This window comes from Pogoniulus pusillus, chromosome 1, assembly GCF_015220805.1.
Source record: "Pogoniulus pusillus isolate bPogPus1 chromosome 1, bPogPus1.pri, whole genome shotgun sequence".
NCBI lineage: Eukaryota > Metazoa > Chordata > Aves > Piciformes > Lybiidae > Pogoniulus > Pogoniulus pusillus.
In genome coordinates this window covers 17428475-17446988 of record NC_087264.1, presented here as the reverse complement: position 1 = coordinate 17446988, position 18514 = coordinate 17428475, and the positions used below count along the sequence as shown (strand labels likewise).

At 42.7% G+C, this 18514-nt stretch overlaps 3 protein-coding genes across 4 annotated transcripts in view; 2 read left to right on the top strand and 1 right to left on the bottom strand.

Moving 5' to 3' along the window:
* Positions 1–18514, top strand: part of CHGA (chromogranin A) — a 231296-nt gene that overhangs the window by 188490 nt on the left and 24292 nt on the right. The gene's annotated exons all lie outside the window — the stretch shown is intronic.
* UBR7 (ubiquitin protein ligase E3 component n-recognin 7) lies at positions 47–11051 on the top strand. Its single transcript, XM_064142589.1, has 11 exons — positions 47–211; positions 376–509; positions 1361–1421; positions 3159–3254; positions 4360–4413; positions 5588–5693; positions 6796–6980; positions 7479–7610; positions 7974–8136; positions 8712–8773; positions 9559–11051. Exons 1-11 carry the CDS (start codon positions 47–49, stop codon positions 9649–9651), a joined length of 1251 nt encoding a protein of 416 aa, XP_063998659.1. The 3' UTR covers positions 9652–11051.
* Positions 12577–18514, bottom strand: part of BTBD7 (BTB domain containing 7) — a 49420-nt gene continuing 43482 nt past the window's right edge. For both annotated transcript variants that reach the window (XM_064142518.1, XM_064142527.1), the window contains one exon: positions 12577–17366. In XM_064142518.1, coding sequence (XP_063998588.1) covers positions 16551–17366 — 816 coding nt within the window. In that variant the 3' untranslated portion in view covers positions 12577–16550. The remainder of the gene's footprint in view (positions 17367–18514) is intronic.

Below are 18514 nucleotides of genomic sequence, written 5' to 3'. Positions count from 1 at the left end.
CCGTGTGTTTCCCGCCTCGACTCGCCCGCGGCCTCGCGTCCCGGCGATGGAGGCGGCGGCGGAGGGCGTCGAGCCGGGCAGCTGCTGCGGCGGCGGCGCGGAGGAACCCGTGGTTTCCTTGGAGGAGGTGCTGGCGGAGAACGAGGAGCTGGAGAAGGAGGCGCGGGCCGTGCTGGGGGGCAGCGACCACGAGCGCTGCAGCTACGCGCAGGTGGGGGCGGGACCGGGAGCCGCGGGGGGCGGGGCGGGGCGCGGGGCCAGGCGCCGCCGGGGGGCTGGGGGCGGAGCCCAGGGGCGCTGGGCGGAGCCGCCAGAGGCCGAGACCCCCCCCTCCTTGGCGGCCCCCCTGTAACCTGTGCCGGTGTCGCCCCGCAGGGTGCCGTGAAGAGACAGGCGCTGTACGCCTGCAGCACCTGCACGCCGCCCGGCGAAGAGCCGGCGGGGATCTGCCTGGCCTGCAGCTATGAGTGCCACGGCACCCACCGCCTCTTCGAGCTCTACACCAAGAGGTACGGGGTGGGGCGGCGGGCAGGCCGCGCCCGCGGGTGTCGGTGGGGGCGGCTCGAGCCTTCCGCGCCTGCGGGGCAGGGCTCCCGAGGCTTCTCTGCGGCAGCCCTCGGCGGCTGTCGGGCCCTCGGCTGCCGCGGGACCAAACGTGGGTCCCGTCAGCGGGCTGCGAATGCCGTCTGGCACCGGCCCCGGGTGCTGTTCGCTGCGGGACGGACTCAATGCGAGTTGAGCTGGCTGGGGGTGTAATGTATTGAAGTAGACATCACCATTGTCTTCCTTCCCACAGCCTGTAATCTAGTTCTTCTCACCAAAACATTCTAGCTAGCTTCAAACTAGCACTTCAGTGAGGTGGGACAGTGTCTGGAGTGTGAGTCATACAAATTCCACTGCTCCCAGCAGAGCTGCACAGCCAGCCGAGGTCAGGTCACACAGGTACCCATGTGTCCCCATTTGACTGTCACACCAACCATAATTGAGAGCTTTATGTATCTGAGTAGAAAGGACATGAGCATAATCACTTCTGTGGATCCAGCCTTCAAACCAATTCACACCACTTTTTTGCTAGCACTCATATTTGCGTTTTCGAGTGCTGTAGTTGCTGTGTCCAGGGTTGGTTGTACCATTGCAGCCTCCCAGTGAAAGCACTATTGCAGATGATGGTGTTAGCTGTGACCTGCCAGGGACAGTGTTAGAGGGTAAGGCTGCAAGGCCCTTTGGCCAGTTCTGACAGCTGCTGTTGTTTAAAGAGTAGCAAAAATATTTTTATGGCTCTTAATAAGTGCTGTTGAACAGAAACCCTAACGTGTTTTGAGTTAATAAAAATCCAGAAATGCTGTGGTTTTCTTTCCAGGAACTTTCGTTGTGACTGTGGAAACAGCAAGTTCAAAAATCTGCAGTGCAAGTTACTCCCAGTAAGTTCAGACATGGGTTTCACACTTACAGAATCAAAATCACAGAATCACAAAATCAGGGTCTGGAAGGGACCTTGAGAGTTCCTTTAGTCTGACCCTCTTGCCAGAGCATTGGGAGGTTGGTGCCTTGCCTTGCCCTGTGTCGACTCATGCAATGCCTCTGCTTTTCCAGCAGGTTAAACGAGGTGGGAGTGTTATAGCTGGAGATAAAACTGTTGAAGGACCAAAGGGAAATGAGTGTTTGATCCTTGTTATCCATGCATGCAGCGGTCCTGCATCCACAGTCGTTGTAATGCCAGAAACATGTTTGTGGTGCCTGCATTAATACATCATGTTAGCTTTAAGCTGACTTCAGGAGAACTTCAGGGGTGAAGTTTTGCAGTTGTATTAAGGAAATTTAAAGTGCTGCTGTCAAAGGGACAGCTGCGCCTCCAGAACCTACTGATGGGATAGATTTTTACTGTATTAAGCTTCCTGTGCTTTCATACTCCTGGGTATTTTGGACTCAGTCAAGTAGCTCATAATCTTCTGGGAAAGAGCAACCGGAATATGCTCGCCTTGGCTGCAGCTCTGCTCCTAGGGTAATAACTCTCCAAATGCAGAAACAGCAAGTGTTTTTGTGTGTGCCCTTTGTGTAGTTGGGCCAGCTCCAGAGCAGCCTAAGGCTGCTGAGCAGTGGCCCTAACAGAGACATCTGTGGTACAAGTTAAATGATATTGAGCATCTGTCTGGTAATCTGTCTGACTTCATGGATACGGGATGCTCGTGTCATCTGCTCTTCCTTTGTGAGGACGGTGATGGAAAGCATTTGATAGTAATGGTCACAGCTGTTTGTGCAGGGGCCTATGGTGGCCTTAGCCTACAGTTATGTGCAGTTGTAAAGCCCTCTGCTTCCAGCTGTATTGGCTGCATTTTTTGTTTGTTATAAAGGAATTGCCTGTAATTAAATTTCATTCAGCGTGTTGTGTAATTTAGGTAATCTGTAGACTGAGGCTTATGTGGCACAAATTTAGTGGAAGCTCATAAAAGTTGGATTGGAATCAGTATGGAAGCTTGAAAACAAATGGAGGAACAGGTGCATAGTCAATGTACAGATGTTGCTATAACGGCAGGAGACAGATATGCTTGGTGATCAAAAGTGATGCTGTTTTAGATTAGCAGTAGACTGGTAACTGACAAACACCACAGTTATCATTTGTTACCAAGGCAGAAAGACTGCTTTTCCTCTTTTCTTTTGAACTTCAGTGTTCCTCATGTGCCTTATCTACTGCTCACTGTCTAGCACAGGTGCCCAGATAATATCTTTTTGGATCTTCAAGAAGTCGTTCAGTCTAGAGAAAAAGAGGCTGAGGGGAGACTTCATTGCTCTCTAAAACTACCTGAAGTTGAATCCAGGAGGGGCCAGCCTCTTCTCCTTGATGACAAGTGACAGGACTAGAGGAAGTGGTTACAAGCTAGGTCAGAGGAGGTTTAGGCAGTGGTGGAGTCACCACATCTGGGGGTGTTCAAACAATGTGTGGACCTGTTGCTTAAAGAAGTGGTTTAGTGTTGATCCTTTAGTGCTGGATTAAGGGGTGGACTTGATCCTTGAGATCTCTTCTAAACAGATACTCTGTGATTCTGTGAGTTAAAGAGGAACAAGAATAGATTTTTTTTTTCTAGATTATACATCATGCCTTTTGTTTTTCATTGTGTTGTCTCTTGAGACATTCTTTATGTGGTTTTCTTTCCATCTAGGAAAAGGGCAAGGTGAATTCAGGAAATAAGTATAATGACAATTTCTATGGATTATACTGTACTTGTAAAAGACCTTATCCTGATCCTGAAGATGAGGTAAGAAGTACAAAGCCCAGTAGTAATCATATAGATGGTATTTATGAAAAAACACTGTGCAGAGGGTGGTTGCTGAGCTGCTCTGCGGGGAAGATTGCACTTCAAGAAGTTTTGTGTTCCATATTGCAGTTGGTTGTCATATGCTGTGTAAAGTAATTACTTTATCAGTTTTTATTAAATAGTAGAATGTCTTTTTGCCTTAAAGATGGTTGAGACAAAACACTGCAGTCTGTCTGCTTTTCTCTAAAGTTACATAATTCCCTCAGGGGGTGGCTTTTCATTATTGTAATGAACGTGGCAGGTACAGAATAAACACATTGCATGTGTTGTAAGAGACGAGAATCTGCTGCTTTGTGCCTGCAGCAGTGCTCTAGCAAGGATTCTAGGATGCAGCAAGGCTTGTTGGGTGGGTAGAGTTTGTCCTGTACAGCTGGCTTTACTTTACAGTAATTCAAACACTTTTTCTCTCTCTGAAGTATTAAAATGTTCCACTTGGTTTGCACAGGCACACTTTTGTTTGTAGTCGTGGAAGTTAGGAGGTTTGAAAGAATAAGGAAGGCAGAAGTCTCAAATACAGAAAAGTATAAACTTGCCTCTGAAGTTCAGAAACAGCTAAGCATTTGTAAAGTAATCATTAATAATTGTTTAATGACAAAGCAGTTTGTACTGCACTGCACTGTGGGCAGATCAGGTGGGATTCTGGTGTTCTAAGCCAAGCTGATGATGTCATGAATATCAACAACTCTCTTGTATTCAGCTTCCTGTTCGTGCATTTCTGTTTATGGGAAGAAATACACCAAGAATGTACTAACTTTAATCAGCCCTTCTGTATGAGAATGTCTTGCTCTACTGGGAAAACTAGTTTTGTAATAATAAGTGGGAATTTCTGCACTCTTGATAATAAGACAAATTACACATGCTGTTGAACTTCAGGAAAGCAAACTGACTAATGAAGCAGAAACTACTTATTGATGCCAGCTCCCTGTGGGTGAGTGAAGGAGAGAAATGCAAGGCACTTGGGCAGGCTTTGCATAATACTGCAGTTTGAGGCTTGTGAAAGATTCTGGAGGTTGCTATAATGCTAATAATATGACTGTTCATCTAGATTCCAGATGAGATGATCCAGTGTATAGTTTGTGAAGACTGGTTCCATGGAAGGGTAAGGAAACTATAAGTAGTGGGATTACCATTTGTATAGAAGTAAGTTAGTGCCAGATAACTTTGCATGGTTATTCTTATTTGGGATGATTTGCTCCAGTTCCCAATAGATTACTATGGGACTTCTAAGGTATTACTATGGGAGTTCTAAGGTATTTCTTTTCATCCTATGCAAAATAATATTGAAAGTTTAATCTTATGCTGCTGTTCAGTCTAAAAAAAATAGGGAGAGTTCTACGTTTTGAAGGTTAACACTGCAAAATTAAATGTTAACTTTATAGCTGCCTATTTAACTGGAAAATTCTAATCAGTAGAATTGTTGAGAAAAAGTTCTCACCAACTACCTGAATGGTTCATTTGGAAGAATGCTCTTCAAATTGTAATTCCTTTAAATGGCAAGAAGCAAACCATGCAGCTGCTTCCTGATTATGAACTTTGGGGAGATCTTTTAAAAGCAGCTCAGCACTTCAGTGAATGCCCTACTTAATGTGTAAGCATTAAAGACATGGCCTCTTGTGCCCTGAAGGGCACAAGTGAAGTGCCACATTTGAAGTTGCAGGATCAAAGAATTAAAAGGGGGGAAAAAAGACCATTGGCTTCAATTATAGGTTCTGCAGACAAACTCTAGCATTCTGTTGTATAAGTGTATGTATGAAGACTGGTACAGTGTGTAATGTGAGCTTGGCAAGCATGCTTTCCAAAAGAAAGCTGCCAGCTGCTTTTAATTGCCTAAATACTTCTCACCAGTTTATAGAGAGCTTTGGGACCTAATTCTTATCGAGTTCAATATGAAAAGTTACAGTCTCTTAGATGTAAGGAGGTAATCATGAGTTATTTAAGGGTTTAAACATGCAGTGTGCAAATAGGTATCTTCACCTGTCCTATGTTTAGAAGAACGATGTTTAGAAATGAGATAAAGACAAGACTGAGATTTCTGGGTGTGTAGAAGGCATAAAAGGTTGTTGGAAAGAGGATTATTTCCATTTTCCCCTGGAATTTTTATCAGCTTTTTCCAGTCCTTGTTATTCTGATGGTCATTGTAGAAAGCTAGCTGGAGTGTGTGCTTGTGCTGAAAAGAGGACAGCTTTCGATGTGTTATTTCCTCTAAACCTCGAGCTGGATCTGCTAATCTGCAATGAATGCTTCACTTCTGCGTGCTTGTTTCTTGTTGATAGCATCTTGGTGCAATTCCCCCTGAAAGTGGAGACTTCCATGAGATGGTGTGCCAAGCCTGCATGAAGCACTGCCATTTCCTGTGGGCCTATGCTGCACAGTTAGCAGGTAATGAAAACCAAGGTAGCTGAGCCAATGTTTTGTTAGTGTGTACTACTCACAGTTGGTTGATTAATGACATAATTGTGTTTGAGTGGTTGGAGAAATCATATTCATTATACTGGACATTTGCCTCCAGCAGTGGAATGTGTGGGGCTGCAGTAACCATTCTGTAACAGTAAAATGCAGTTGTTGTTCCTAAATCTTATTTCCACGGTGCTGATTCTTTCACGTGTCAAAGATGTGCTGTGTGCAGATGGATGAATTTCATACTTGCCTTAATGCAGCTTCTTAACTGGACCAGAGAACTGAAGAGCCATCCAAGGAAACAAGTGTGGCAGATTGCTGAGTCTGAGTAGCAAAGAGCAAATAACAGACTGACCTGAAGTGAATGTGTAAAACCTTCTTCTGAGTACAGCAGGAGCTGTGCTCAGGACAGAGGTTCTCTCTGGTCACACCAGGACTATGTCGTGTGGTCTCTGTAGTATCAGAAGGGTGGATGACTTGATTTCAGTGCAAAGAGCTGGTTTCATGGAGCCTCCTAAATTTTGCTTATATCAACTGCAGACTGATCTCTTATGGGCCAGAAATTTAAATGGTAATTGTAAGGATTCCAGGCTGGTTTACCTGGAGCTGTTTTTCTTCTGATATAAAATCAGTACAGAATGGGGGTTTGTGTTTGTTTTTTCACTTTCCTCCTTCTAACCAGATTTGTCATAGAGTATGCATTTGAACTGACATCCAAAGAAAGCCTTGTTTTATATAAGGAAGTGGCTAGTGAAGTTAACCTCTCCTAAGTGTATCTGGAGAGAATAGCATGCAACAGCTGCTGACCCTGTGATAGCTGCCAAGGGGTGTCAAAGATAAGCATTTTGGTACAGAGCTCTCTCAAGCTGTGGCACCGTTTTTCCTGTCAGATTTTGGGAAGCAGAGTATTTTAGAAATATGAGAGGTGAAGAAGACTGGTGAAAGATGGACAGCAGACCTTGTACTGTATGGATGCAGTCCAGGTGCGCTTGGATGCTGCACTGTAAAGCAGAGGGAATTTTCTATGGTAGCCTGTATGTTGTCATGCACTGTATTTTCACCTGTCTGGGTATGTGTCTTCCAGTTCCTGCTTTGACCAAAGTAAACTCCCTTGAAGACGAAGGAATTGCCCTGAAGGTTGAGGAAAGTGAAGAGCAGAAAAAAGAAATAAAAAAAGAAAGTGGAGTGGAACACCAGGAAATAAAGGAAGAGAAGCAAATCGAACAGTTTAATGAACCATCCACCAGCTCTGGGGCTGCCTGTCCAGAGGTAAAATAGACCTCCTTTCCTGCCTTGTACATTTTCATACTGATGATCTGTGAGGTGAAGCTCACTTCCTAATGTATAGGTTCAGCAAGGACGTAAATGCTGTCAGTTGGTTTCCCTATTCTTCAGGGACACTTCAAATACGTGGTCTCTGTGGAGCACAGCCTCACAGCATAGGCTGTGAAGTGTTGTTGTAGAAATGGGTGACAAGGGTGTAATGACTGTGTGCAGACTGGTTAGATCCATCCTTTCTTGTGAGTCACACTGAGGTAACACCTGAGTTTGCTGTAGTAGAGGGGCATTTTGTGGCTGCGTTTGTGTGATAGCCTATCTCCCAGTTTTTTAAACCATTACAGCCACTGCAGCAGCAATGTATGTTTGTTTTATTAAAAAATCAAGAGTGTCTGAGACAAAAGAAAGATCTTGCTTAGGGAAAATAACATGCTGGAAAGAACACAGTGTGTTTGAAGTGAGCACTGAACACACTCTTCAAAAATTCAGGTAGTTGCCAAGAGTGAGGTGCCAGCCTGCAAGCTGAAAGAACTCCAGAGCAAGCCATTTGTCAAAAAAGATACTGCCACCTTTTGGCCATCGAACTGGAGAAGCAAATTATGCACCTGTGAAGACTGTTTGGTATGTATTCTGTGTTCATTACCATCATTGACATAGGGGAGGCAGGGAGTATCTCCCAGAGAATCTTGGAAGGGAAGCTTGTAAATAAAATCTGGTGTCTGCATATAAATACCTAAAAAAGCCCTCTGCCCCACATAGAGAAAAACTCTGAATCCACAGGAATATGGCATGAAGGAGCTTCTAAATGTGTTTTCTTTGCTGCTTAAATCTAGTATTGCTTTGGAAGTCCTTATGGGGAAAGGTCTGAAACGCTGGATTGAAACTGCTTTTACTGTTATTATTTGTGCTACTGAACACAAAAAGGACTGGGCAAGAGCACCTTCATCTGAGAAGTTTAGAATTTGATTTTACTTTGTTTTCCAGAAAATGTATTCAGAGCTTGAGGTCCAGTTCCTGACAGATGAATGTGACACTGTCTTGGCTTATGAAAATAAAGGTACCAGTGACCAAGAAACAGAGAGGAGAGATCCTTTAATGGACACCCTTAACAGCATGAACAGAGTCCAGCAAGTAGAACTCATCTGTGGTAAATACTGCTTCTTTTCTAGGGCCTGGTTTAGCACTGCAAGTGACTTGTTTCCCATAAGGGATGGGTATGAGATCTTGCAGTGTAGTATCACTTGAAGTGACATGCAGAAGACTGTATGACAGATTGCACATCACAACCAGGGTTACTCTGGAAAAGCTTGTTCTTTCTGGCCCATTTCTGCAGCTTCAGCTTAGGAACTAGATGGCATGGGGGCTTTTCTTCTATTTAAACTTAGATATTGTATTGATAATTTCTTATAACATTAACAGTTAAATGTTAATCTACATTTCTGCTGCCTGGCTTATTTTATTTTACCCTGGTCTGTTGTTTGGGCAATCTCCTGTTGTCTGGAGGAGTGCCAGCCAACATGGAACTGGGGTGCAAGTTGCTCCATGGTAGCATTATTGTTACTATTACTTAGAATCTTGTTCAAACCCAGATTTGTCTTAGGTAAAGCTATCAAATGACAAGAGGAAGTAAAACAAGTTGTCTTCTTGAGCCAGTGTTAAACTAAGGCTGTCTTTTTCTTGTTTATTTTTGTTTTATTTCCCTTCCTTCACTTCTCCATCCAGAATACAATGATTTAAAGACAGAACTGACTGATTATCTCAGGAGATTTGCAGATGAGGGAACGGTAAGGCTCAGCTTGCAGAATTTGTTGCTAGAAAATGTGTTCCAATATACCATTGAGGGGTGGGTGTTGAATACTATGATGCTATGTTGAAGTACTTTTTTACTGCAGTACCAGCAACCCCAAGAGACAGGAAAAAACCTAGAAATTTCATGATTTACTGGAGTTTAGAAGTTGCATTTCCTTAATGATGTGAAGAGATAGGAGGGAGCTTCAAATCTGTCTGTAGAGTACTGAGAGCAGTTCTTAAGTGAAACTTCTTTTGCTCTAGGAAGAGTATGTGAGGAAAGAAGCTCCTCTTAGATTTAATCTAAACCCTTTGAAGAACAAGGACTGACTAAATATTGTCAGTTTCATCAGTTGTTTTCTTGGAGGAACTGCATCCTACCATTAATCAGCACAGTTTGTTGGCTTACTTGCTAAATTGTCATTGTTAGTTCCTTGTAACGAGTCTGAAGTGAGCTAATGAACATCTTGCTTTATTTTAATTTTTCTGATGATAGAAGCAAGTGGCCAAACTCATTAAAAGTGCCATCAGGAACTTTGCATCATGTGCTTGTTATGCCTTGGAGGACTTAATCTCTGTGCTTGTATTCTTTTGTAATAGAACTTGGGTATTAGTAGTCTCCTTTGGGTACAACAGGAAAGCTGTTTTGGCAGCTGTATTGAAGAGATTTCAGGATGCTTTTTTATGCTTTGTGTATTACACACGAGGAGCATGCAAGAAAACAAAATGATTGTTGAATTGAATGCTAGTAGCACAACTTGCACTTCAATTGCTTCTCCAGGTGGTTAAGAGAGAAGACATTCAGCACTTCTTCGAAGAATTTCAGTCGCGGAAAAGGCGGCGGACTAACAGGATGCAGTACTACTGTAGTTAGACTGAGAAGGTTTGGGTCTGACAGGACAACTGGGAAAACAGCATCCATTGGCAAACAGAAGAGGCATCTTCAGTATTTGGCTTCTTAGCAAAATACAACTATCCAAGAAATGTCTTACTTTTGTCTCATACTTCCTTCCTTTGTAGTGACTAAAATGTGTTCTTAACAGGTATGTTGCATTTGTAGGGATTTCAGTACTGATGGACTTGGTGTTGCTGTGAAAGCTGGCCTTAAGGGGGAGGATAGCTTGTTACAAAGACAGTGTGCCACTGTGCGTGCCCTCCAGCTTGTCACCTGTTTGACTGTTAGCACCTGTAGCTGTCACTGTACTGGAACCTGGTGGGGGGTGCTACTCCACCCTCCTCCCTTCCTTCTGTGCAGCGCAGGCAGCGTACACTCGGTGTGCTCTCTGTCATCTCCTAGGGGGCTGCTGAGAACTCCCAACACAGAGTGAGTGTCTGTTCATTGCACCGATGGAGGCACAGCTCCTGAAGGGGTAAAGCAGGTGTATGCTGCAGCCAGGTCTGTTGGGTGGAATTCCATTATAACATTTGGGTCACCTCAGGTGAACTAAGTAGCACTGCACTTCTCTGTGCTCGCTCTTCACAGGGGAAATGCTCCCTGGGCAGGTAAAAAGAAATCATAGGTTAGGTCTGCCAGAAGAGAATGTTCCACCTGTTTTTGCAAATTCAAAAGCTTTGTTTCTAGTAAGATACAGTGATGTTTTACACGCAAAAAAAAGTCATGAACTTTATCCTGGATCCTCACTAGCATATAAACTGCAACTTAAGCATTGGAACGAGGATCAGGGGGGTTTAGGACTTTGAATGTGCTTTAAGACCTAGTCCACCACAAATTATTCTACTTCATAGATGTCCCTGAAAACACTGCAGCATCCTGGTATTTTGCTATAGTATAAAACAACCTTTTTATAATCACTGTGAGAATTGTGGAACAGGATGTTTTGCTGACTTCTAAAAAAATCTACACTTAGCTACAATTAAGTAAGTACTGACTTTTTGTAAGTTTGGAGCCTAATGTACTTTTTAGTTTTCTTTACCCTGAAACCCTAACAGGTACTTAGAGAAAGTTCTAATTTTTAAACTCCTGCTTTATCTACTTGGAGGCTTTCTTTGCCATGGAGTACTATTCTGTTTCTATGTTAATAACTTTTGAGAAGAAAATCAGACCTTTCTCTCTCCTTATCTCTGTTAATTGTTTCTGACCACTGTATTTACAAGAGGTAGTCCTAGAGACGCAGCTCATTAGTTTGTTTCATGCAAAATGCCTAGTTGCTTTTAACGCTGGGTAGCACATGTGCTTTTTTTGGTAGCAACTGTTACAGGAGTTGTAACTGCATCTCTAATGACGCCATCTCAAAATTAAATAACTGTTCAATATGTACTGTCCTGTTTTTTTGAAGTGCTGGGCTAACAGTTTGTTTCTGTCTGAGCCAGACAGAGGGCAGGGCAGGGATGACCTGCTCTTGGTACAGACAAGGCACACCTCAGGGGCTCAGTCAAACCTGGCGCTTCTAGACTTTGCCTCTGCCCTCATCTATAGCATTGCAGGCAGGTGTGAAGCAGAGGCTGGCAGCCCCCTGCAGTTGAGAGCAGGAGATAAAGCAACACAGGATGATGTTTCCTCTGGTGCATTTCCTGGCACTTGAGTTGGGGAGAAAGCCTAGAAGCAAGTGTTGTCCTGGGTCGCAGCTCTGAGCTCAGATTCAGATCCCTTGGAGATGAAACCCTAGGTGTTCCAGATTGTTCTATCTCCCCCCAACACAGAGCAGCAGCAGAAGCTCCCAGAGTACAAGTCAATAATGCAGCAAGGTCCTGCACTACTGCTTATTGTGCTCAAGCATTTACGGCATTACTGTAGAGGGAGGAGTTCAGCTGCCAGACACTTTCTGAAATAAGTAATCTCCACAAGAACGTTACTGACAGCTACAATCTTGCACTACCGCGGCACCAGTGGCAATGTGGCTTCAGTCTATACTACTGTCACAGAGTAGGGTGTACCTCAAGTGGGTCTGGCCCTTAACAATCCCCCTTTTCAGCTTTGTTGACACACTTGTGCTTTCTTCCTGAAGTGAGGCATTCTGTCTTGTGAAAAGTTCACAGACTTGAGAACTCCACTGCAAAATGAACAGAAAACTTGAAACAATAAATGTAGTATTTGTTTAGTTCAGGAAGTTGCTCCTAGAACTCATCTTCCTGGATGTGGGAATAAAGGTGTCAATAATTAATGTTTTAAGACTGTACAGCACTGTCTCCATCCCACCCCCACTTTCTCTCAGTACATAACCCAGGTATGTGTTGTACATCAAAGGGTTCAGCTAGTGGATGACACACTTCTAAAGTCATCTCTTCGAAAGCAGTGAAGCACTTCTTTCTCTAGAAGAGATGTAATGAATATTCAGGTGATGCAAGATGATTGCAACTCCAGAACAGAACACTGGGCACTTAAGCATCTTTGCCTAGATGCTTTGCTGAGAAAAGAAATACTTCCTAGCTCAAGGGCTAGGTTCCACTGCCTTAACTGCGAGTAATCATAGGTGTTTTTCATAGTGAAGAGTCCCAGTCAATTAAACTCTAGCCAGCACTCACTGAAATATTTCATTGTAGTACTTTTCATTTTCAATAAGCCACTAATTTTGAATTCCTTCTCTTCTTACACTACTTTCTATCAGATCTTTGATGTCCAAATCATTTTTGTGCACTTTTTCCTCCCCCAAGAAGGAACGACAAACCTTGTCGGTGGTGTACTGCTGGAGGACGTTTTTTGGTTTGCATCAACCACTCCTTCCCCACGGGCATCGGTGAGAGCCAGTTGTGCCTAAGGACAGCAGGGTGTGCTCAGCCGCCGGGCAGCACTGCGGCAGCCTGCTGGGAGCTGTCCGTCGGAAGAAGCTGCACAAGAGCATTCTAGACAAGCCATTTATTTGAAATGCCAACTAGAGGTGGGATAAAGTCAGTGTTACATGCTTCTCAGCAACAGTAGAAAAATAGAACCAGTGAAAACCTTTTTACAACTGTAATGGTACTCAGAAGAGAAATGTATTGTTTTACAATGCATCACACAAGACCAGAATTCAAGTCTGGAGGTACCTAAATAAAAATACTATTTTTTAAAAAACACTATGTACAATTGAAGCGTAAACAAGTTTTACAAAGTACTGGTTATGCAGGTTGTAGAAAAAACACTTGCATAGGACATGAAGTCAGTTTAAGAAAGTTTTCTGAGCCTTTAGCATTGAAGGCACTTGACTTTATACCAGTAACGACACAAGGACAGGAAACAAAACCGTAACGCTGCCGAAGGCAGGGCTGCCTCCTGGCAGTACAGATAATTACAGAAACCCCAAACACTGTTGTACAATTTTCTCTCGGATGTTCCCTGCCTTCAGCAGAGCTCAGCACCACCTTTACCACAGAAGCACAGGATTTTTAGAACAGTGCCTCAAACAGCATGTGAGTATTCTCACAAAAAAAGAACAAACAGAAAACCCAAACCAAACACCAAATCTAACCCCACCCCCCAAATCCCCCACCCAACCCAAAACAAACCAACCCATAAGACAAACATTTTGGGCATTCCAGGACCAAAACCCAAGGCTTACAAGTACAGGTGGCCGCAGCCTTAACTTTCAGCAATGAAACCCCTGCAGAACAGGAAAGATACAAAGAACTGCCAATCAACACAGCAGTTAATACACAACTACAGTAACTCTGGAACAACAAAACATTTAAAGGAAGAACCTGTTTCAGGTATTAAGTTATTAATTCATATATTAAGGAAAAGAGGATGGGGTCAGGGAAAGGGGATTAAGTTTTTGCATGTTACTCAAAATGAAAATCTGAGCTCTCTTTTTAATAGAGCAAGCACAAGTCTTCCTCATTCAAGAAAACACTCATAGCTCTGTCCTCAAAACACAGCAATCTGTTATCTCCATCAAATTTACAGGAGGAGGAGATGTTCATTTCCAGCCTAATCAGAAAGTGCTTTATGTAAACAAGGAGCTTCTGCACCAAAGTTTAGTAGACAGAGAACAAGAAGTAGCAGGTAGCACAGGTATGTGTGTTCTGTGAGTGAGATGATAGATGAATGCTAGCTTCTCAATAAAGCTTCCATAAAGAATAAACATGGTCTCTTTCCCCTTCCTCTGCAAGTCTAAGCAGGAAACCCTGCACTGGAGTATGAAAATACAGTTCCAGTAATTTAACAAATCCTTCTTTTCCACTTCAAATTGGCTGCCATTAGCTGCTATCTTCTTCCCAGCTCAAAACAGACAAGTGAAAATGCAGATTGTCTACATGGCCTGATTGTCTCTGTGGCCTCAGAAGGACATGTCTTTTATTTTGCACCTACTTTTAAACACTTCAGTCTCATTTTAATACTGCTCAGCTTCTGAGACTTCAGAAGCAATTTTGTATTCTAAAATGCAGGCATGTTCCCCCAGAGGCATTTCTTGCCAGCATATTCCAATGCCAAAGCGTTTCATGATTTTCCTCAAGCAATAACCTGAAAACTACTCTGTCTTCCTCAGCCTTGTCCCCACAAATTTCAAGCCTACAACTGACATCTGTAGATTTCAGCCTCCTCTCCATCCAGGCACACAGTGCCACATCCAGCTCTGATAACTACTTTTCTCAAAGTACATTAGGTAAAAATAAATTACTCAGAACAGTAAATCTTCTGAGGACAGCTATGACTTCAGTAATTAAGCCACTAACATATATATATATGATGCAAGTGCATGTGTAATCAAAGCTAATGCTTCTAGTGCCAGTGAGTTACACAGGCAGACAGCACTGTACTCAAATCTCCAGAAGAAATCAGATGAACCTCAGCCTCTAACCTGCAGCAGCAGCACCCCATCACCAACATTTCCTTACATTTAACAATGTTCTACGCTGCAGCCCCATGGAAATACTACAGGTTGGTGATGACGCCAGGACTGCCAAATATCTTGACTGTGGTGAAAAAAAATCCAAAAACCAAACAAGAAGAAAACCCAGACAAGACACCACTTGTGTGGTTTAGCTAAGTTTCTCCTTTAGCCCTACATCATGCCTTCTATGGTTGCATCTCAAAAGAAGTGTCTGCAGATCACTCACAGAAGCAGGAGGCCTACAGATGTGTATGCAGGAGACAGTAGGTTTTATAAGTTCAGACACCCATATCTCCATTTACTTAGAAGCTACTCTGTAGCTTGGAAATTCAATAGATTTCAATTACACTGTGGTGTTACCAGACCTTTAAAATTAAATAGGTAAGAATCTACCATCACCTAAAAGTTGTGGCAAGATTTCTGTTTAAATAGCATTAAGCATTTTGAACTGCAAGAAACATCACAATCTAACCTTAAAATAGTCCTTAGGGGAAACTCTTCCATATAGAAACTGCAGTTAGAAAAACCCAAACAGGCCTTTACCAGTAATCACTACACTGCAGTGGCATCAGATCCCTATTCTAAATGCAATGAATCTCTGGTAAAAATGCTATGTAAATATTAAGGATGCCTTTAAGTAAGTGTAGCTGTTACACTCGGTGCATTGCTTAACCCCGGCCCAGTGGCAGGAGTCAGCCCAGATCACCGTCTTTCCCTTTTCATACCATAAGGGATTAATCTAATTTCTGTGCTTTAAAAAAGCAGTCAAGAAATGGAGGTGTCATTTTGGAGTGCTAAAGCTTTGCACATTTCACGATGCTGGAGCAGTTAACTCTTTGATTTTGGTCACAGGACAGCTGCAGTTACAAAGTCAGCAGCACTTCAGATCAGGTAAGGAACACTGAACGACATCACTACAAGAGAAGCCCTTTTTTAATCATAGGCAGGAGAAAGCAAGGCAAGGAGCAAGTCACCTCAGCACCTCTGTTGGAGAGGGAACCCTCTCAAATGTAGGGTTACCAGTCAGGCAACAGCGAAGATACTATGCCTTGTCTTCCTGACACTCCAGGATTTAGCACGAATCCTTAACTCTGGCCATCACTTACCCTCACATATGAGCAGCTGGAAGAACAAGTTATTGTAATTTTTACAGCATTTCTACATCTATTTCTGCATGGGCAAACAAACAATTTTCATCTGTCTCCTAAGGGTTTCTGGGTGATCATGGAGTTCTCCATGGTCACAGCCGAACCAGAAATCAAACCGATTCAGACTGCCAGATCTCAGTGAATTTCACTGAAATTTGGACTTCTAAATATGCCCCTGGATTCTTACAAACCCAAATAGAATTCTTGAAGTGGGCTTGCTATGTAAGGGTAAGACCAGCTGCCAGATCTTTTCAAACCAAACATCATATTCTTGCCACAGTCATAAAAATCAGGAAGATTTCAGATCTCAACAAATAAATCTGTAACCAAAAATGTAGTATTTTTGATGTGCTGTTCTTTGGAATTCCTATAATTAAAAAATAAACACATTGTTGCTATCCTGTAAGAAAATACATTTTGTAATGTGCAACCCAATGCACACAGGGAATTGGTAAGTGAAAGGGAAAATGCAGAAGTATGAAAATACAGTCCTTTAAATGTGACAATAAAGCTTAACATATTAGTACAAAACTACTACACTAAAATAAATGTACGGGTGCAAAAGACTACGAGGTTGTAGAAAAAAAAGGTACCAGCGTTTGTTTTTGTTTGGTTTTTTTCCCTCTCAAAAGGCTTAAATGTACTAAAAAAAATCCCACAAAATAAAACCAGAAGCAGCTTTAAAACCAAACTGATAACATGCTGTCTCTAATAAAGCAACATATGTACAAAAGAAGTGAAAGAAGCTGAACTTATCTGCTGGCATGAATTAATTGGTCTGACAGAAGTCAGGCCAGAAGTTGCAAAGAATGGGATGTTTAGAACTCTTAGGCACAGCAAAATAGTGAAGGTTGCTTTCATAGGGCAGATTTTTTATACAGAAAATCTGGTTTGTTTGGAGACCTCCTTCCTCTGCTCACTGCATCTTCCCTTTCCAACTCTGCATTTCTCTGTGCTCCATGTTCCAGTGGCTCATCATCTGCCAGTCTCCTACCAGGTCGCTCTTCTTGCATTTCAGAGGGGTATGTAGAGAGTGAAGGTCTGTTGGCAGTTAGGCCATAGGTTAAATCTGTTTCCATTTTTGTTCTTCCCCTGATGTGAACCAGGCCATTACTAGCACTTTCCTGGGTAGCCAATGCCAAGTCCAGTCGCTGGGGAGGCTGTTCTAAGACATCGAGGTGTATTGGTTCATTCTTTTGCCTGTGTTGATGCCCATCTTGGGAGAGCAGGTACTCCCTCCTAGAATCCTCTGGCTTTTTAGGAGATATCTGGGAAGGCAGATAGGCTGACTTTAAGCCACTTGGTGATGCCTTATTGTGGCTATACAAATCTGGGCCAAAATATATGCCTTGTGAAGGCGAAGGGCTGTGCCTGTTGGGTGCTGGAGTAGAGGGTCTGCATGCAGCATTAGAGAAGTCATAGAAGTCAGGATATTCCTGCTGATTTTCTCGAGCATCTATTTTTTGCTCTATTGCATGTTTCTTCCGAGAAGTAGGCATGTGTCTGTTTTGAATACATGAAATGTGCTGGGGTGGACCGGGCCCTACCTCCGTAACCGTCTGGCTTAGTTCTGTGTCAACCGTGAGCTCTGGTAATCTTCTGTCTTTTAAAGACATTGCTGACACACCCATTGCAATATCTGGCATCAGTTCATTTAGCATGGGCTGAGTACACTGGAAAAGAAAAGAAATTGGACCGTGGAAACAAAGCGAAAGCTAAGGACAAACTGTATTGAGGACAGTTTCTGCAATGCAAAGCAATATTGTCCCAATTTACCTTTACCCAGTTCAACCTCAGCCTGCCAGTTTCCTACAACGTTTAAAGCACAAGTGTATTCTCCAGCCCTCACCCTCCTGCTAATTTAAAACAGCTTCTTTACTTCACGAAGCTGCTGTGCCACAAGAATAGCTTCTTAAACAGATCTCGTCTTGTGTATGCAGCACTGTTAAAACTCTCCAAAGGTGAGCCTCTTTTAAAGCACTTGCAATTATTAAACTGAACATTGTACTCAGTGCAGAACTTTGAGACAAGCATTCCAGACAGAAGTTACAATTTCTACTTGTATTTATAACTTCTGATGAAATTAAGTTTAGCCAACATTGATCACTAGTAAGTCACAAATTGCATAAAACCCAATACAGATCTAAGATATTGCCCATATTAAGTCTTTGCTTCTCCCTGCATTTTTATAGAAACACTCCAGCAGAAATATGTTTAATGTGGGAATGATCACTAGGTAATTTCCTTGGTGAAGTCGGTATTGCCACATGCTACAAAACTCACTCCTTTGAACAAACATTAATTTCATGTAAAAATTAACCTAAAACACAACAAGGAGTGGAATATTTAGGAAGACTGATAAGTGAGAAAAAAAAATTCTAATGACTTCATTCAGAAGTCAAAATGAAATCATAGAATCAACCAGGCTGGAAGAGACCTCCAAGATCATCCAGTCCAACCTATCACCCTGCCCTATCCAATCAACTAGACCATGGCACTAAGTGCCTCATCCAGTCTTTTCTGGCACTAAGTGCCTCATCCGCATCTAGAGAGCAGGTTTTTAGTATGATGTAACTGTGCACTGGAAGTTTTTGCACTGCAGAAAAAAACCACCAAATTCATTATTTAGCATTTAATGTACTTTAAAATGCTGTGTCTTTGTCCAGTATATTCTAGTGCATTGTTTTCATTACATCATATTATAGTTCAGCAACTATGATTGTCTGTAAATGCTGTTACTAACCCCTTTGTATTTGCGATTACTGATTTCTGCTTGCCTACTCATTTCAATATCTTTTGCACATTCTCCAGAGTTTCCCTT